The sequence below is a fragment of the Nelumbo lutea genome, chromosome 6, assembly GCF_056320005.1.
Source record: "Nelumbo lutea isolate HS-2025 chromosome 6, American lotus-T2T, whole genome shotgun sequence".
NCBI lineage: Eukaryota > Viridiplantae > Streptophyta > Magnoliopsida > Proteales > Nelumbonaceae > Nelumbo > Nelumbo lutea.
The window spans coordinates 35,089,545-35,108,301 of NC_142689.1; the positions used below are offsets into that span (position 1 = coordinate 35,089,545).

The following is an 18,757-nucleotide window of genomic DNA, read 5'->3' on the forward strand; positions in this document are numbered from 1 at the left end:
TTCACAAAATTGAACCCTTGATTAAGTAAATTAAACACGGACTGGGTCCACAATTTCTTTCAAAATGATTAAAATTACAAAATTATTCGTAAAGAATAATTAGAGACATTTGTTATCCACACAAATTTGATGACAATCCACTCCCACACAAAAGGCTGAATTACTTCTCCAGACTCCATACTTCAGTTTCTCTAAACCCACTGCAATCTTCCCTGGAACTCCACAGCCTGGTGGATTCTTCCATCAGTTACAGCTTGATTTCTCACCTTAGCCGGACGAGTGTTATGCTTCACCCCAAACCTTGGCAATGTTCTGTGATCATCCACAACAGACGAAAACTCTGGTGAGACTTCATCCAAGAACTCATCTGCCACGTCCCCATCTTCATCTATCCTTAGGCACCTTGCGTACCACCTCAAGCCCTGCCAATGAAACCAAAAATAAGTATCAATCAACAAAGAAAGGAATAAGAAACAGAAATTATTCACTTGTCAATATTTTTAGCCCAGCCTCCATCCATCTGTGAACTCCCATTTTGAATCTAAATATATCAGTCATAGACTACAAAGGTAGGCCTAGTAGAATATCATTAAGTTCATTTAATACTCAATTCAACTTTCTTGTAGGCTCTGTACGAAAGGTCTCTAATTTTCCACAAGTAAATTTTCATACAGAGATTGTCCTCCATCTTGCAACACTATATTTCTCAATATCCAGGTTGGTTTTCCAAGTAAAACACCAGAAAAATTAACATTGTGTGTTCATTTTCCTATGGAATATCATTTTCCAAGGAAATAATTTGTTTCCCTTCATTTCAGGCCCGAACAAATGTAGCCTAAAACTTAAAATTAATGTTTGAGGTATCATACCCCACAATTGGTAATTCAATTTCTCCAACATTCTACATATATTCATAAAACCATAAGAAAGCATCTTAAATATTGATATTATCTTTCAGTGGTACAATAACAATAAGATTGCATAATTCCTTCTTGTATGAACAGAATAGTACTATTTATTGTATTGTAATTTTTTTTGCAAAGGATAAGGTAATAGGTATCATATATTAGAGAAGAAAAGGAAGAAAGTATACAAGAGGTATACAATAAGAAGCCAGCCTGGCAACTTCCAAAACACCACTCCCAACCTGAGCGCACTCGCTCAAAGACCACAGACAACAAAACAAAACAACCACAAGAGAGTAACTAATCCAAAACCTCTAACAAGCCTAGACCCAAAGGCCAAAAAAACACAACCCCAAACAACCATGTCCAGGCTGGAGGACAGCTGCTCTAGCTGGCTGAGTTGTTTCTGCCTCTGCCTCTTCTTCCCCTCCCCCTGGTGCTGCGTACCCCCTCAGGACGGAGGAGTGAAAGCCGGTAAGTCATAACAATCCATTAGAAACTTGGATTTTCTGCTCCCGGACGGACGCAACGAAGAAGCAGAAGAGGAATCCGACCATGAGCTTTCTGTCTCCACATCTGTACCCGTTTCTGAATATAAATTGGATTGTAAATTTTAATACTCATCTTTTACAAATTGTTTAATATGGGAGTATTGGCTAGATCAATATATAGTTTTCAAGGTGCCAAGGTGAGGCTAGGCGACAGGGGAGTGCCTTGTCACCTAGTCGCCTAGGTGATGGATTTTTTTATGTAGAAAACATAGATCCTAGGGTGTTCCCTAGGTACCATAACCATATTTTTTTAAGAATTATTCATAATTTTCATAATTTTGTTATAGGAAAAGAAGAAAAGAAAATGTGTTGATTAGAAAATGTGTAGTAGTAGTATTTTATAGTACATAGTACAAAACTGTTTGGCGATTAGGTGAGGTGAGCCTCAAGGGGCACCTTGTTGCCTAGGCGTCGCCTTGACAACTATGGATAAGAATTATTGGCAGCAGTCTATGGAGTAGAGAAAGCTAAAGAAATGGGGATTACTAAGCTGATTATTGAAGGTGATTCAAAAGCAGTTGTGGGCTAGTTGAAAAAAAGGAAAGGAATCATATGTAAGTTAAGGAATGAATTCAGGAGATTCAAGCAGATTTTAAAGATATGATGATCCAAATAAGATGGATTAGTAGGTCTGCAAACAGTTTGGCTGATGGTCTGGCAAAGCAAGGAACTCAAGGACACTCTATGTTCTGGGCAATTCTGTAAATAGTGAATAGTTTCTGGGTGGGCTTTGTTTTTGTGCCACAAATCTTTGTTGCACCTCCCTTTTAATCTAATGAATCAATTTTCTGTTGCTGATAAAAAAAAAATAGGGGTGAAACAGGATTCAATTGACCAACCTCATATCATTGAGATAAGGCTTAGATGATGATGACGATGACAACTAAGAAATGCCACTTGTACAGAGAAACAAATCATGTCCGCATGGAAGCCTTCTACTAATAACCATAAATATATTGAAGTTTTGTCCAATTCAATAACCATAAACAGACTACATTGCCTTTTTTTGTTACAAGATATATACCATAAGATTAAATGGAAAAAAGAAATTTTGAAACAGATAAGCTGCCCTTCTGTGTAAAGAAGCCTAATGAGATAAAAAGCATATGGCTGACTAAAAGATAAAGATGTTGATACAGCAGCTGGATCTTGGCTGAAGTATTGAAAAATATCATAGCATACCAATCAATACATAATGGTTTTTGAGGTCACCAATATGCTGAATAGATGGAATTAGGTTATAGTTTTACTTAATATTAGGTTTCACATCATATCATATCAACTTACAATTTATCAAACTTCAAACCCAAAAATATTAAAAAAACAAGTGTTTCAATTGAATGAAACTCTCAATACGTGATTTTTGCATATCAAGAATATCGATACCTTGAACCAAGGATAAGATCCAATCCCTTTTCGAAAACCCAAGAAGTAATACAAGAGACTTTCAGCCCAGAAGACCCAGGAGAAATTCTATAGAGAAAAACCAAAAGTGAGGAATTTGGGAGATAGGTGGTGATGGGGCATACAAGTTACCTATGGTTCCTAATCCTAATAGACCATGCAGCTCAATATTGTTACTCAATTATTAAATCATTAAATGTTAACCAGATAAGTCAACTAATATGTTTTGATGCAACCATAACTCCATAAGATGTTATTTTTTAATGAGTTCATCTAATAAATACAATGTCAGAATAGATAAACTATCAGCTCAAACATTTAGTGTAATGTTATTTATAACATGTCTTAAAGACTCTTTACTTGGAAAGTATTTCTGCTTTATTTTTCAGTACTCAAGCTAGTCAGGTCTCTAGAACTGGTAATTTAAAGTGGGGCATGATCCTATTGAAGTGATGTTCAAAAGTCAATTCAATAGCCAAGTCCAATTAAATTTAGGCATTCAGAACTGGATGGCCTAGCTTAATATTTGTAATCAAATTTTTAAACTTTAAAGACAACCAAGGTTTTAAATATCGATACAATAAATCCAATACAGGGTGTATCAGTATCAGTGCAGAGACATACAGGATATATTACGAATAGAAGTGTACCCTATAAATTGCATTGTATCAGCCGATACACACTGATACAGACCAATACACAACACATTTCTATTAAAAAATGTCTATATAGCATGATTTGAACCCGGGTCACCTAGTGCCTAACACCAAAATCTTAAATGCAGCTTCAAACCACTAAGTCATCTTGTGTCTTGTAATATTATTATATTAAATGAAATAAAATAACTTTCATTAACTTTTGTGTCCATATGCAATCCAAACAAACAATAAATATTTGTTCAACAAACTCCAACTAAAAATTAAAAGGAATAATATACTTATCAAAAAAATTAAAAGGAATAATATTTAAAATTAGTATTTTATAAACAAATGGAATAAATAATCTACCAATTCCAGATATCAAAAGATGATTTTTTAATCTCTTGAAACTAGAAAAATAAAATATTAATAATAGAGTAATAATTTTAGTAGTTAAAATTTATAAATTTGCAAATGATACATATCTTAAAAATTTTAACAGATTTGAAATATTTAAGTTAAGATTATATATTTTTAAAGTTATTAATTTACATTTGAGAATTTAATATTTGGTTGGCTTGTTATTAATGTTAAAAAATAAAAATAGTAAAGTAGAAAATAATTGATATAATAATTAAAATATAATAGGTGCAAATGTTGTGTCTCGGACTCTTGAGTGATGCATTATATGATATCTATACATCCCGTTATATTAGTTGCAATGTATTTTTTCATATACACCATTAGAAAGTACATTTCCTATGTATTTATACATTATTTAAGGCTATTTTACCTTAAATTTAGTGTTATTATTGTATTTATGGAATTTGTAGTGTTTCCCTAATGTATTCAAGCATTTCCATATTTTTTATTCGCATCCATCTGTTTCCAAAGTGTATCTGTATTTATATCCATATCCAATTATCTGATACAATACCCGATACCGATACTTTGATCCTTTGAAGACAACCAAAATACAATAGTCAAGACTTTTTCTATGATTTTGGTTATTTGCGAAGTAATTCAGCAGGAAATGATGAACATTAACCATCGCAACCTTGAAAGAAAATGATATTGTTCTAGTTTCAACTTGAACTTGTCTGATACTCAAAGTACTTCAGATGAGGTCTTCTCCCAATTTTGCACCCACACAATCATCAGTGTTTTAAGCAAGAAGTACAACTAAAATGCAAAGAATCCTAGACTAGAGGTTGATGCACAGGGCAAGGGACCAGCTTGAATGAAGTTAAGCATACAGGAATTTGTATACCTTCTCTACATCTTTTGAAGGGAATATCTCCCTGCTAATATAATCACAGTTTTCAATATATATAAGAATATGAATTATCTAAATTCTAAAACAAATAAAATTTTCAAAAAGCATATTAGCTTAATTGGTTAGGTCATATCCAGTCCACCCCCGTTGCCTTGAACATTCAAATCCTACATGAGCTATATTATGGAGAGAGAGAGAGATGGAAGAGTGTTTTCTTGAGAAAGAGTCTATTTATCCGGGCAAGGAGGATTCAAGACGGTGGAAGGTGTGCAGAAATGGACAATTAACTTTAAAATCTCTCTATGCATTGATTCACAATCAGGGGACATATCTTAGGTCGTAGGTGTTTGGGATAATCCTATTCCCCATATAGTTGAAGCTTTCACATGGTTGATGCCTTTGGATTCTCTGTTAGCTATGGATCATTTGAAGAATATGGGATTCCAATTCCTGAGAAGGTTTTATCTTTGTTTATGCAGCAAAAAGACAAGTTCCAATCTGTTCTATCACTGCTTCTCCAAATTCATTTGGGGATTTTTCTTTTGGTTATTCAGGATACAAGACTGGCAAGTCAAATACCTTTCCTGAAGTTGTATACCTTTTGCTATGGTTTAGGGTATATAGAAGGAGCATAATAGGAGAAATTATGAAGGAGTACAGAAAGATTGTGTTAAGCTATGTGCTGTAATTGGAAATATGGTTTTGACTGTTTTTTTAAAGAGATAAAGTAAGATTGTATTAATCAAGGGAAAAGGATTACAAGTGTGACTGTTCACCGTACAACAAGATTCTGTACATATGAACAACTTTCTATCACCCCCCCAAAAAATAGCAGTGAACAAGAAAGCTAAAACATCCTGCCCGAAGAGTGGATTGACAGTTTGACACTTAGCCAACCTCTAAGATTCCCCACTATTAAGGTGGTTTGGCAGGTCTTTCTAGGCAGATCTTTCAACAGCCCAATAGATGACAAGATGCACTGAGCTTTTGGCACCTTATCTTTAAAGACCAAGACTGTTTGGTAAGCGTCATGATCTACCAGGCTGTTAAAAAACACTGGGAAGGCTATTTTCAGCACGGAAAGCCTTCATTTGAAGCTTCCCGATTTTTGGCCTTCTCAGTCTTCCCACAACTTATCATGAACCAAACAGACCCTTACTTTGGAAGGAGCAATCCCCCCCAACAGTGCTTTACTTGGAATAGAGCTGTTCTCTTCTAACCTCAGGCCATTGTAAAAGGATTTTACAGAAAAGGCTCCAGCCTTGGACCAAATCCAAACTCTTTGGTCAGGGAGCTGTGGGTTGAAACTCAAGTTTTGCAATCTAGAAAGCAGATCAGCAATTTACACCACCTCCCAATCATTGAAATTTATCCTAAATACTGGGGACCAGGTAACCATGTTCCCATCTCTGATAAAATAATCAACCACTAAAGCATCTTTATCCAAAGCTAGTGAGAACAGCTCGGATAAACTTCCAAAAGGGGCAAATTGGAGCACCAAATATCTTTCCAAAATTTCAGTATGTTACCTTTCATCACCTTGTACTTAATCCCTTCCAGGAAATGAGGGAAAACTTTATGGATTCCTTTCCACACTCCACAACCACAAAGACAGGTAGATTCAGCTGCATCCCACCCAGTACTCTGGATGCCATATTTTTGAAAAATGAACTTCCTCCAAAGCTCATTCGGTTCATTAAAGAACCTCCAGAACCACCTACCCAGAAGGGCCAAGTTGAACAGCTTGAATTTTGTCATACACAGCCCAGCACAATTGAGAGGCTTGCAGATTTGATCCCAGCTCACCAGGTGGTATTTTTGGGAATCCTTCCAACCAATCCACAAAAAATCTCTCATTGCTTTTTAAATCGACAATGCTACCTCAGTGGAGATAGGAAAGAGAGACATATAATAGACTGGAATGCTGCCCAAGCCCAACATACTTTTTGTCAGAGTTAACTTACCAACTTTAGACACATATCTCACTTTCCAACCTGAATGCCGGGTTCTTGTACATCCAGAGTTCAGAGATTTGTAAAGGGGTGCCTTTGGGTCGTCCTTTTGAACCACTAGAGATTCAGTAAGTCAATTATGTATTCTGTTTTTAAGCTTTGTTCTTTTCATCTTCATCTTATTGGGTGCCTTCTCATCACCCTTCTCTGATATTGTACTATCTTAATAAATTTATCTTTTATTTTACTATAAAAGAAATCACAAGTACCACCCAAAATATAGTAAGTTACCTACTCAACTAAAATACATTTGTAACAATTAACCAAGAAATCGGCTGCTGACTTCTCTTTGAGAGTACTGTCTCCTGATATGGAGTAGGTCAACTGTTGAAACTCCATTCATGGTTGAATAAGTAAAATAGTAGTATATCCATCTACAGATTAATGATGATAAGTTGTGGGAAGAAAATATTTAAAACTTTTCTTTCATATCTTCCCACATTCCAATGGATCTCTAACAATATTCCATCTGGTAATGCAAGATTCTAATCCCTTGAACTTGATTTTGGACAACTGCACTATGCAATCTTCAAATATTTCTACCAATCAAAATAGCCATAGAGACAGACCAGTGCACAAGGCTCACATGAATGTGGAATCTAGGGAGGGAGAGATGCACACAGCCTTACTCCTGCACATGCAAAGAGGCTGTTTCCAAGATTTGAACCCTGGTCACCCAAGTCGCAAGGAGCAACCCAATTATTGTGTCAAGGCCCACCCTCAACACTCAAAATAGCCATCAATGTGAAAATATAAAGTTTAAGCATTCCATATGTCAAGGAAAAGAAACAACCATTGGCTTCAGGCCACGTGCCCACATTATCAAAGGCTCAAATACAGGATGCAATACCAAAACATTATCCTGACAAGTGCACAATCAAGGGGTTGGTCGAAGAAAAAAAGGGCATTGTCAGTGATTGACATTTTGGAGATTGTGGGCATCAAATTCATTCACCATTTTATAATCATCATTATGCCCTACTTAGACCAAAGGCAAGGTTTGGAGGCAGGGGAGGTAACTTGTCTGCGTCACAAGGGCTCCACAATCCACATCAACACAAAGCCACGAGCTCTTGCATAAGATAAACCTTCCATTAATGAAACCTCATTAATGAGGCATGGGAAGAGTCATGGCGAGGGGGAAAGGGCCTTCATCACTCAACACCCGGACCATTAATGTGATGCCACAGTTAAGAGATAAGGTTTGAGGCATCTAATTAAGGAATGCCATGATGATAGCTAAACCAACTAATGTTCGATAAGTGGACCTCTCTCCATTAAGAAAGATTATAAATACCTCTCAACTACCAACATTAAAGAGGAGAGAAAGGGGGGATAGGTGAGAGGTTCCCTTAACCTTCTTAATGACATTCGCCCCCAAGCCTCTCCCTAGTCCACGACCTAACCCTTGCATTCTAATAGCCTTCTCAATAATCAAAAGGGCATCAGAACCGTCTTCTTACAAAAAATTTGCCCATACAATCACAAATATTGTGGGAAGTTCACACTAGCCTCTTGATCACAATACATGGGTGTGTTTGGATCAAAGGACCCAACACCACAAAAAGCAGTCACTCCCACAAAAACGTTGCAATCTATATTTCAAATCCTTCATTTGGATGATATAAAACCTTCTTGACCAAACTGTGAAGAGAACAGAGAACTGATTTAGGAGAGTCAAGAATGGTTGAACCCCACCCCAAAGAGCCTCTTTTATATTAAAGGATATGTATAATTACAAAAAATGCCCATACAGGGGAATATAGTGTAATGTACAATAGGGAATATACTAATGTCATGCCCTTTGTGAAGATATCAAAAATTCGCATGTTTGAGGCTACATGAGGAAGTGATATAGATCCAACAATGAAAGGATATTAGATAAAGTAATAGTCAACTTCAATATAATTAGTCCTCTCATAGAAGACAAAGTTAGATGCAATCTTGATAGTAGTTGTATTGCCTGTATAGAAAGGAGTAGGAAGTTGAGTACCAAGTTCCAAAAAGAGACTATAACCAAACAACCTCATTGCAAACAAAAGACATTGCCTTATACTCAGCTTCAATGGAAGACTTTTAGACTGCTTGTTGTTTCTTACATTTCCAAGAGATGAGGGGATTACCCATAAAGAATCACCACCTAATAGTGGAGCGGTAGGTGTCAAGGCAACCAACCAATCTGCATCAACATACTCTCAAGTAAATGGGAGAGGAGGAAAAGAGCAGTCCCCGAGAAGCCATGCCTCTAACATAATGAATGATGCGGTGAACAACAATTATATGAGGTTAACGAGGAGCAGAAACGAACAAACTAACAACTTGAACATGTGAAATATCAGGCTAAGTCATAGTAAGACAGATGAGAGACCCCACAAGCTGGCGATACAAGGTAACATCAAGAAGTAATGGACCTTTAGATTTAGAGGAGTATCAACATGTTTCTCATCAGTAACGTCGGCTAGATTAATGAGATCAAAGGCAACTTCTATTAACAAATAAAATACCCCTAATCACTAAGATGAACTTCTAGGCCCAAGAAATAAGTGAGAGGGCCCAAGTCCTTCATGTGGAAGGAATTATGATAAGGACTTCAACCCAAGAATACATTCATCATCATTCCCATTCAACAACATATCATCAACATACAAGAAAAGAATAGTAATACCATGAAACCGTCTTCAAACAAAGAGAAAGTGATCAAAGGAACTCTAGTTATATCTAGTAACAGCAACATCTTAAAAATGTTCAAACCATGCTCAAGGAGCTTATTTCAATCCATATAGGGATTTTTTCAGGCGACCGACCAGAGAAAAATCACTACAGTATCTAGGAAGAGAGATCTTGTAGATTGTGCCCTTCAACTCACCATAAAGAAAGGGATTCTTCACATCTAACTAACAAATGGTCCAAAATCAAACAACAAGCAAGGCTAAGAGAACATAAACTATGGTGATTTTAGCAATTAGGGCAAATGTTTCTTCATAATCAATGCCATACTCCTAACTATATCCCTAGGCGATTAATCGAGATCAGATTTAAGCTTGATAGTGTAAACCCAATGGATCCCAACAATGGAGGCATCTAGAGTAGCCACAAGGTCCCAAGTGTCATTCTCATGAAGGGCCTTGATCTCAGCACCCATGGCTTCTTTACAATGAGAATTTTTGATGGCTTGCTGGTATGGAGGAATATTTGTGGAAGACGAGACAACAGAGAAAAAACTATGGCTTGAAGGAAAACCATAGCAGTCAGGAAACCAAGAAATATGGGTAAAATGACAAAGGGGAATGGAAGAACTAGCATTTTAAGCAAAGGTATCTAAGGGAGAAACATCACAAAAGAAGCAGGAGGATGATGTTTTGAACCAGGTGGAAAGGGGGTTGCAAGTGTAGGGTTTGGAACACGTAGCTGGTTACAAGTGAAGACGAAAAGATCTTTCACAACAAATGAAGGAGGAACATCCTTTGAATCAAAATCTACAAAATAGAGATAGAAGATGTAGAAAACTTAGCAACTCTAGCAAAGAAAGATATATGCTCAAGAAACACAGCATTTCATGAAATCCGAATACAATAAATAGTAGGATCATAACACAAGAATCCTTTGTGGTCAAGATTGTACCTCACAAAAGCACACATAACAAAGTAAGGAGTTACTTTGAAATGTTCATGGGAAGGGAGATGCACAAAACACATGCAACCAAAAGCATGAAAACTAGATAAGTCAATAGGATGACCAAAGAGCTTCTAAAAAGGAGAAGTATTAGCGAGGGCAGAAGAAGGAAGATAGTTGATTAAATGCATAGCTATACTAGAAACCTCTACACAAAAGGAAGGCGGAGCATGAGATTCCTGTAGTAGTAATTTTACAACACTAAGGATAGGTCCATTCCTGCATTCAGCTACACCATTCTGTTGAGGAATATCTAGATAGATATGTTGAGACTGATTTCCGCAACTCCTCAAATAAGCCTCAAAATATCCATTTGTGTATTCTCCCCCTGACTCTGAGAAGAGAACCATAGCATGAAATAGCTTGAATGTTGCAAAAGGACTTCTGATTTGTGTTGCAGGAAGTAAATCCACGTATACTTGGTGCAATTGTCAATAAACAATATAAAATACTTGTATCCTAACTGTGAAGTAATAAAAGCATACCAAACATCACTCCATATAATCTCAAAATGTGAAGTAGCATGCTCAGATTTGTAAAAGAAAGGTAAAACATGACTCTTGCTCAAGCAACAGGCAATACATGAAGCATCAAAATATGAACAAAAGGAATTTTATTCATAACTAAACCAGAATCAAACAAAAACTTCAACTTTTCAGAATAAGAACAACCCAATTGTTTATGCCATAAATCCCAAACATTATTTCTCTAACTCAAAAAACAACTAGATATAGAGAATCTAAGATATGCTAAGGATGTTGTGGTTTAAGACTTCTCGAAATACAAATAGACGTCCCAACCTACGCCCCTTCACTTTCACCTTCCCAGTGTACTGGAACTAGATCAAACAACCATCATGGATTTTACTAAGTTGACTTTGTTGATTGGGATAGGCTCCTATCACATGGTTGGTGGCACTAGAATCAATAATCCAAACATGTGAGGGAGAAGAACAATAACCAGAGAACTCACTAGACAAGACAATAGCAAAAAAAAAAAAAGCATAAGAGATAACAAATGATTACTAGTTGCCAAATTCTTTCCTCATCCATAGGCACAAAAGAGTCACCTTTAACAACGGAATCACCCTTAGTAGACATAGTATCAATTATCTGCTCCTCTATTACCCAAAAGCACAAGGTTGAATCTTCTCTAAGCACCCTTGGTTGGTCGAATAGGGCAATCAAGAATGATGTAACTATGTTGTTTGCAATAGGTACAAACGTTCTTCTTTTTACAGTGAGATGCAATATGGCCAAAACGCTTACACTCATAGCATTGGGTCTCAAAGAAGTCCATGGAGGATAATTCTTACTACCAGGAGTAATAAAAGCTATTTCAACCCCGGATTCCATCATTTTTTCATCAAATCTAGCTATAATAAGGAATCTAATCTCTTCCCTAAGCAACTCTCCCAACACAAAATCCAAGTCTAGAAGAGTACCCCTACTCAGAATATTGAACCTGATTATCTCGTATTCAAGTTTAAGTATCATCAGGAACCGGTTCACTTTTTTCTTCTCAAAGTGTTTCTAAAGGTACTACACACATTCTATAGAGTTAGAAGGATCAATATGAACCAGCTCATATTCAGCCCACAAATCAAGGAAGCCAGCATAATACTCTTGAATTTTTCTATCCCCTTGACAGTAGGCAAAAATGTCTAATTCGACTTGATATTGCCACGATATATTCGATTGTTGGTGAACTTTCTTAAAATAGGTATACATTTTATAGGCAATCTTCATCCTTCTCATAGGTACAACAATATGGGATTTTATAGAGCTAAGAATCCAAGAAACATTTTCTCCATTAGGCCAGTTTCCATTGTTGGAAGGCTTTAGCATTAGTCTCGATCGGCTTAGTAACAGTCCCATTAAGATACCCTTCCAAGCCTTTCCCTTCAACATAAAAATCAAAATGGAACTTCTACATCCCATAGTTTGACCCACTAAGATTCACAGGAATAAATCTACTCTATCAAAGGCTACTTCAGCAGAGGAACAACATTCCAGACTAGTATATCAGAGAAAAACAGATTCAGCAAGAAAAATAAAGAAGGAACTACCAGTCCACTTCAGTCCATGGGGTTATAGAAGTATTCCAGCACTAGAAGAAGTCAAGATACTCCAAAAACTACCACAAACAACTTTACCAATCAAGAACTTAATGTTGACAGTCCAAAAAAGGCAAGTTTTAGGATTGTCAAGTCTAAGAAGGGACCAAAAACCCTCTAGAATCAAACTGAAATCTGAAGCAAGTAAATGAGAAGCAAGAGAACCCTAAGGCAACACCAGATCTAGGTTACAAGTTGATTGAATCAACTGATTGAGAGTAAGAGATGATTTACCAACCTGTCAGGTGTCACTTCCAAGAAAAATACGATACCTTGTGCTGATCAAAACAGCCCTCAAAAGAATTCCAAACCATTTGGAGCTCATTCGGTCCTTCTAAAGTGAAGTTTTTGCTCTGCACAATGGCTTTAAATAAATGTCTATCCAAAGTTAATCTAGTGAAACGTGGCATTCAGATTTCAGATATGTCATGTGGCTTATGTGGTTGGGTAGTAGAAACTACTGAACATCTGGCCTTACATTGCCCAGTCTCGAATTATATTTGGAGGTAGTACAGAGGACCTGCTCTGATAACATGTAAACCTTCTTGACTGAACTGTGCAGGAAACTTAGAGCTGATTTATGGGTGTCAAGAATGCTGGCCCCCATCCCAAGAAACCTCTAGGACATGTACAATTACAATAATGCCCATACAGGGCTGAAAGAGAAAAAAGAATAAAGAATACAAGTAACATAGTGTACAATAAGGACTATACTAATAAGATACATCAAGTCACAGAATCTCCACATTATGGTCATGCCAAAATATCATATAAAATATATTGTCTTATATTCCAAGGATGTAATTCAACTACATCAGTTCTTTAAGACGCGTCACTTTTTTTATCAATAACAATGAATTTTATTAATGACTGAGAAATTCAGAATTACAAAGGAATGAGCTAAAAAATCCTAACTCCCTACTACCCAAAGTACACCCAAACCATGAAACAATTACAAAACAGCCCAAAAGATAGAGTTTCTATTCACCCCCTGCCTAGCTAGCCCATCTGCCAAAGCATTTGCACTTCTTTTTACCCATGTACACTGTATTTCCATGTCCTTAGTGAGCCACTTGAACTTCCTCTTTTCATTGCAGTATTTCCAGAGCATAGAGCTGTCCTCTTTTAAACAATTCACCACAATTTCACAATCCCCTTCCATGACCAATTTTTTAATATGCATTTCCATGTCCTTAAGACACGTCACTTTCAACAAAATTTCTTTGGCTAAAGCAGCATCTTTACCTTTATGTGAACTCACTCTAGTGAGGCCTTCCTAATCCATAGCTATAAGCTTATAGTGATTGCTGAAAATGTATTACTTGAGCAGCACCTGGGCAGTTTGGACAAAATGCATGTGCATAGATTTCTAGATGATCATTAACAACTACAATTTTTTAAGTTCTAACTTATGATTACAACCTTTAAGTGTGTAATTTTTTAAGTGTTGAGTGCATTACACCATTTTTTATTAGTAACAAAAACAATTCATTAATTAAAGAAAATTGAGAGATACAAAGGCAGGGGGGAGATAAAATCTCTTAACTCCCTCAATAAGCTAAAATTACATATAAGCCAGAACAAATGATTTCTTCCCAGCCCTTGTTTGGCCAATGCATCTGCAAGGAGTTAGCACACCTCTTGACCCATTGTAAACTCACTACTATATCCCCAGTCAACCGTTTAAATATTCTTTTTTTTCATTTAAGTAACTCCACATGCTACTGTCCTCCTTTTTCAACCGGTCTATTACCAATTTAGAGTCTCCCTCAATAATCATACTTATGCTGAGTTCCTTAGCCCTTTTGACACCTTCCAAGACAATTATAACTTCAGCTCAGAGAGAATCTCCTTCCCTAATCGGGCCTGAAAGCATAGCAATAATCCTGCTGCCCTCCTAATTCCTAAAGACCCCTCCAATGCTTGAAGGGCCAAAGTTTGCCTTCACTACTACCATCAAAATTCAACTTTATGAAGCTAGGATCTGGAAGAGGCCACAATGGATGAGGAACATTCTTGCTAGGAGCTGAACAAGCCACTTCATTCCAATTGTCTAGCAAAGCTGTTGTAGTAATGTCTTCAAATAACTTCAAAGATTTTTACACATTGTATTACCCTTGTCGTGATTACTTCAATTATTGCCCCTCTATTCCTTCCCTTATCAACAAATGTCCTTGGATTTCTTTCCTCCCATATTGTCCAACAAACTGCAGCCTTGGTACATCTCCACAAAACCTTCCCCCTCTTCTTTGTCCAACTACCAACAAAAGAATCAAAGAGACTTCGCACATCTGGTTGAGAAGTCCATCTGCAACCAAAAAAACAAGAAACCATTCCCAAATAGAAGAAATAAATGGACAAAAGGTTAATAAGTGAAAGCAAGACTCACCATCAGCTTTACAAAGAATACACCAGTTAAGAGATAAGCAACAAAAAGGCTTCTGCCTTTGAAGGAAATCACCAATGTTAATCCTTCCCAAGAAAGTTTCCCAACAGAAAGCTCCAATCCTAAGTGGAACCAGTTTACCCCAAACTTTCTTAACTGGAAAGGTTTGCCAAAACTATCAAAATGCAATGTTAAAGCTTTAAAGAAGGAAGCAAAGGTAAAAATGCTAGATGGAGAAGGGATCAAGATACATAATTGCTTAAAAAGATGTTTAAGGTGTATTGTTCAACCAAACCTATGATCTATATCAACCACAACAACAAATGCTTAACTCCTATATTTGATGTCCATACACAATGAACCCATAGCCTTGGTTTGGGTGTGTCTATGTGGTCATCTTGGAAGATTCCCATTCTCTTGCTGGCAAGGCAGGTCAATCCCATGCAAAAACTATGACTTGTTCTAGAGTATAGAACAGGTTGAAGCAATATGTAGAATTTAACAAAGATCCCCAACTTGTGTCACCTTTAGCTAAAATCTCTCTAAACCGACCTTGACATGCGCACTGAAACAGGGGTGGTGTAGGTACTAAGGTCGGATCCACAAATAGACAATTAAACCATGATTACCACTGTACTGTAGTAATGCCAGTGAGATTGGATAGTCTCCCCCCCCTGCCAATAAAATGATCCAGGCTGCAGACCACAAGCAATGTTTCACTTTTCTTTAATCTCCTCTTTCCAGAAAGCATTCTCAATCTCTAAAAAATATGTATAGGAAGAAAGACCTTAGCCAACCTAGGAAGCTAATCGACTAGTGGGTTCATTTTAAACTTAAATAGCAATTATGTCACCCCTCTGGAACAGCAGCATAGCGTCCAGGGGCCATTTGGTATGTATATGTCCCTCATTGCCCCACCCCCCACAAGATGTGAAGCTTCTGAAAGCCCATAGATATAGAAAGTCTAAAATGGAGCTAGCTTTAACCAAATCACTGATGTGAACCAGGCCAAAGTATGGTAGGATCACCAAGCCAATTATTTCTGAAGCATCTCAACCCCTGATGGTCACGGATCTAAACTCTGTAAAGTAATGAAATAATCATTGTGACCTTTATACTCATTAGAATTTGACTAGTTGGCCTCTCATCAAGTCCTTCACCGTTCTTTTTTCTTGTGACATTTGGAGGCATTTCATCAAGCTCTTTAGGTGGCAATGTGTAACCCCCACACAGCATCCCATACCTTATCAAAGTTTAGCCAACCAGGGGGATTAGCAAGAAAGCAAACATCTTATGAAACCTTGTACCCTCTGCAATTTATTGATGCATCTAGAAGAAGAAAAATTAAGAGAATCCTTGAAGGAAAAAAGTCATCTTCAAGTTGCTATTGTGGGCAAAATAGAACAGCTTATCTACTTTCTGGCTGTCCACCTATGATGTCTAGATACTTGCACATGCTTAGCATACTAGTGTTGGGCATGATACATACCCAATACAACAGATACTGCATCAACGTTTAAGAGTGTCCTTTATCAGTGTATCACTGTATCCAATCCACCACTCCCAAGACCACAGATAATTGGGACCAACATTGGGTAATGGCCTTTTTATAGTAATATTTTTAAAATAAGTTTAACAAATCATACCATAAATATCTATATCTATATATATAATCATGAAATAAACATGTTAAATGGGATACCCGTACTTATATCCATGTCTGGTATCATAGGAAATGTACTCCCATTTCCTATATCTACGTTTATCATAGTTTTTCAAACCAGACAAGCTTTGAAGATTGAACTTAAAAATTTCTGTAGTGACAAGAATAGCAATCATTTTTGCACCCCCCCCCAAGATGAATAGTTGCACATGATGCATATGTGGCATTGTGCACATTTTACATAGGGTCCTGATCCTTTCCCATGCTTTGTTTTTTACATTAACAATGCAATTGCACTGTACCTATCCCAAAAAGCACCATAACCTTGAAACGGTTACTACTCTCCAAAGATGCAAATAACCACATAGATCTAATTTGATCAAAGGACAGTCAAAAGGAAACATGTAATGAACTCCAAGGTAACACTTGCTCTAATAATAAAAGGCTCTCGAATGAGACAGAGAGAGAGAGAGAGAGATGATCGATGCAGTAAGTATCTAAAAGACTTCCAAACACGGCATTGACCTAGACAAAAAAGGAATGGCGAAACAAGACATGTTATTGCCCATATAGACATATAGTTAAAACTGGGATTTGAACGATGATAACAATGACAATAACATTACTGAGCTTTATGATTCTTACAGACTCCTGCTTGTCATCCACTGAATTTTACGTTTTATGGTTCTTATGGGTTCCTACAAGAACTTTAAGGAATACTACGATACCAAATTTAGTAAAAAAAAAAAGATGTACTTAGAGAAGATGAAATCCACCATTATCTGGCCCATTTAGTGATACACCGACCAACAATAAAAGCAAATGACTTTGCTACCATTAGATTAGATAAGGGAATTCTAGTTTGATAATAGACCGATCAGCCCAAATATACCAAATCATAATCTAACGGCATCAACAACTGGCACCGGTCTCACTCACACCAGTAGAAACACAACCGAACAGAAAAACGATACAAAATACTAACTTGGTTGAAGAAACCAGGAAAGGGATACAAATCCAGAGAAAGAGATGAATGGGTGTAGTCACCTGAACTCCGCCGTCGGCAAGACTACAAGGAGTAAGAACAGGGCCCAAGTGAGGCCTCTCGACGGCCACAGGGACTTGTACACTAAACCCTTTTGTGGGTCGACGAGGCTCTTGCCTATCTCCACGATTACGATGATCATCTGGGTCATCGTCTTCATCCTTCACTTCATGAGCTTCTTCCCTCGCAAACCCTAGAATGGCCGCGATCCTTCTTAGAAATCCCATCTGTGCATCTGTTGGTACGAGGATGTGCAGACTGGGAGAGAGAGTATAGGTCAGCGTGCGACTAATTGGTCGGGCGTGTCGGAGAGAGAGGAGAAGCGGAAGCCCGGAGGGGACAAAGAGTTGCTCGGGTCGGAACTCAGAAGGATCTATGTGCTCTCTTGCAAATAGTTTGCGTACGAATGAGAGCCGTCTGTTAGGATTTCTTGCTTAATGGTTTAGGAAATTTGAAAAGACTTTTGGTTTGGTAACACAAATCACAAATCACAGGTGCTCTTTTCTTGAAGGGGTATCTGTTTTTTATCCAAACTAAATAATCATCAGTCAAATACCAAGAGAAATAGGCATGATGCAAGATCGCTAACCGATCAACCGGTATCATACAAGTGATGCCCTTTTTGTTTTTTGATAGATACAAGTGATGCCCTTGGATTAATACGAGAACACCTTGCCTCCTTTCCTTAGACCTTTTCTTTCTTTTTGTTAAATAATATAATTAGCGGGGCCATGCACGGGATGGGCCAGTCCTTCATGTCCCCGTAGTGAATACACTATTTTCCATCGCCAGTGGCGGGGTGCTTGCTGGGATGGGGAATCCCCAACGTTGTATTCGGTTTAAAGGAAAAAGTAGGGAAAAGGAAAGAAAAGGTAGAGAAATCTTTATAAATCATGTATAATTTTTTTTAATTTTCCTTTTTTTCCTATCTTTTCCTTCAAATCAAATATAGATTAAATTTTTCCTATCCCAAGTGGCAATTACCTAAAAATAATATAATTTAAGGATATTTTATAAATAGGATTATGAGAATTAATTTAGATATATTTTAAGAATTGGATTATGATAATTTGGGGGGTATTTTATAAA

At 37.1% G+C, this 18,757-nt stretch overlaps 1 protein-coding gene across 2 annotated transcripts; it reads right to left on the bottom strand.

Moving 5' to 3' along the window:
- Nucleotides 1-18,353, bottom strand: LOC148848504 (uncharacterized). 2 transcript variants are annotated; one of them, XM_088951229.1, is made up of 3 exons: nucleotides 17,671-18,187; nucleotides 2,843-2,929; nucleotides 1-422 (listed from the first exon to the last, which is right to left on the bottom strand). In XM_088951229.1, the coding sequence occupies exons 1-3, from the start codon at nucleotides 17,893-17,895 to the stop codon at nucleotides 192-194; spliced, it is 543 nt and encodes a 180-aa protein (XP_088807355.1). In that variant the 5' UTR covers nucleotides 17,896-18,187; the 3' UTR covers nucleotides 1-191. The 2 variants fall into 2 exon arrangements, with proteins under 2 accessions (XP_088807355.1, XP_088807356.1); XM_088951230.1 differs by lacking the exon at nucleotides 2,843-2,929 and having other exon boundaries at nucleotides 17,671-18,353.
- Nucleotides 18,354-18,757: the final 404 nt, after the last annotated feature.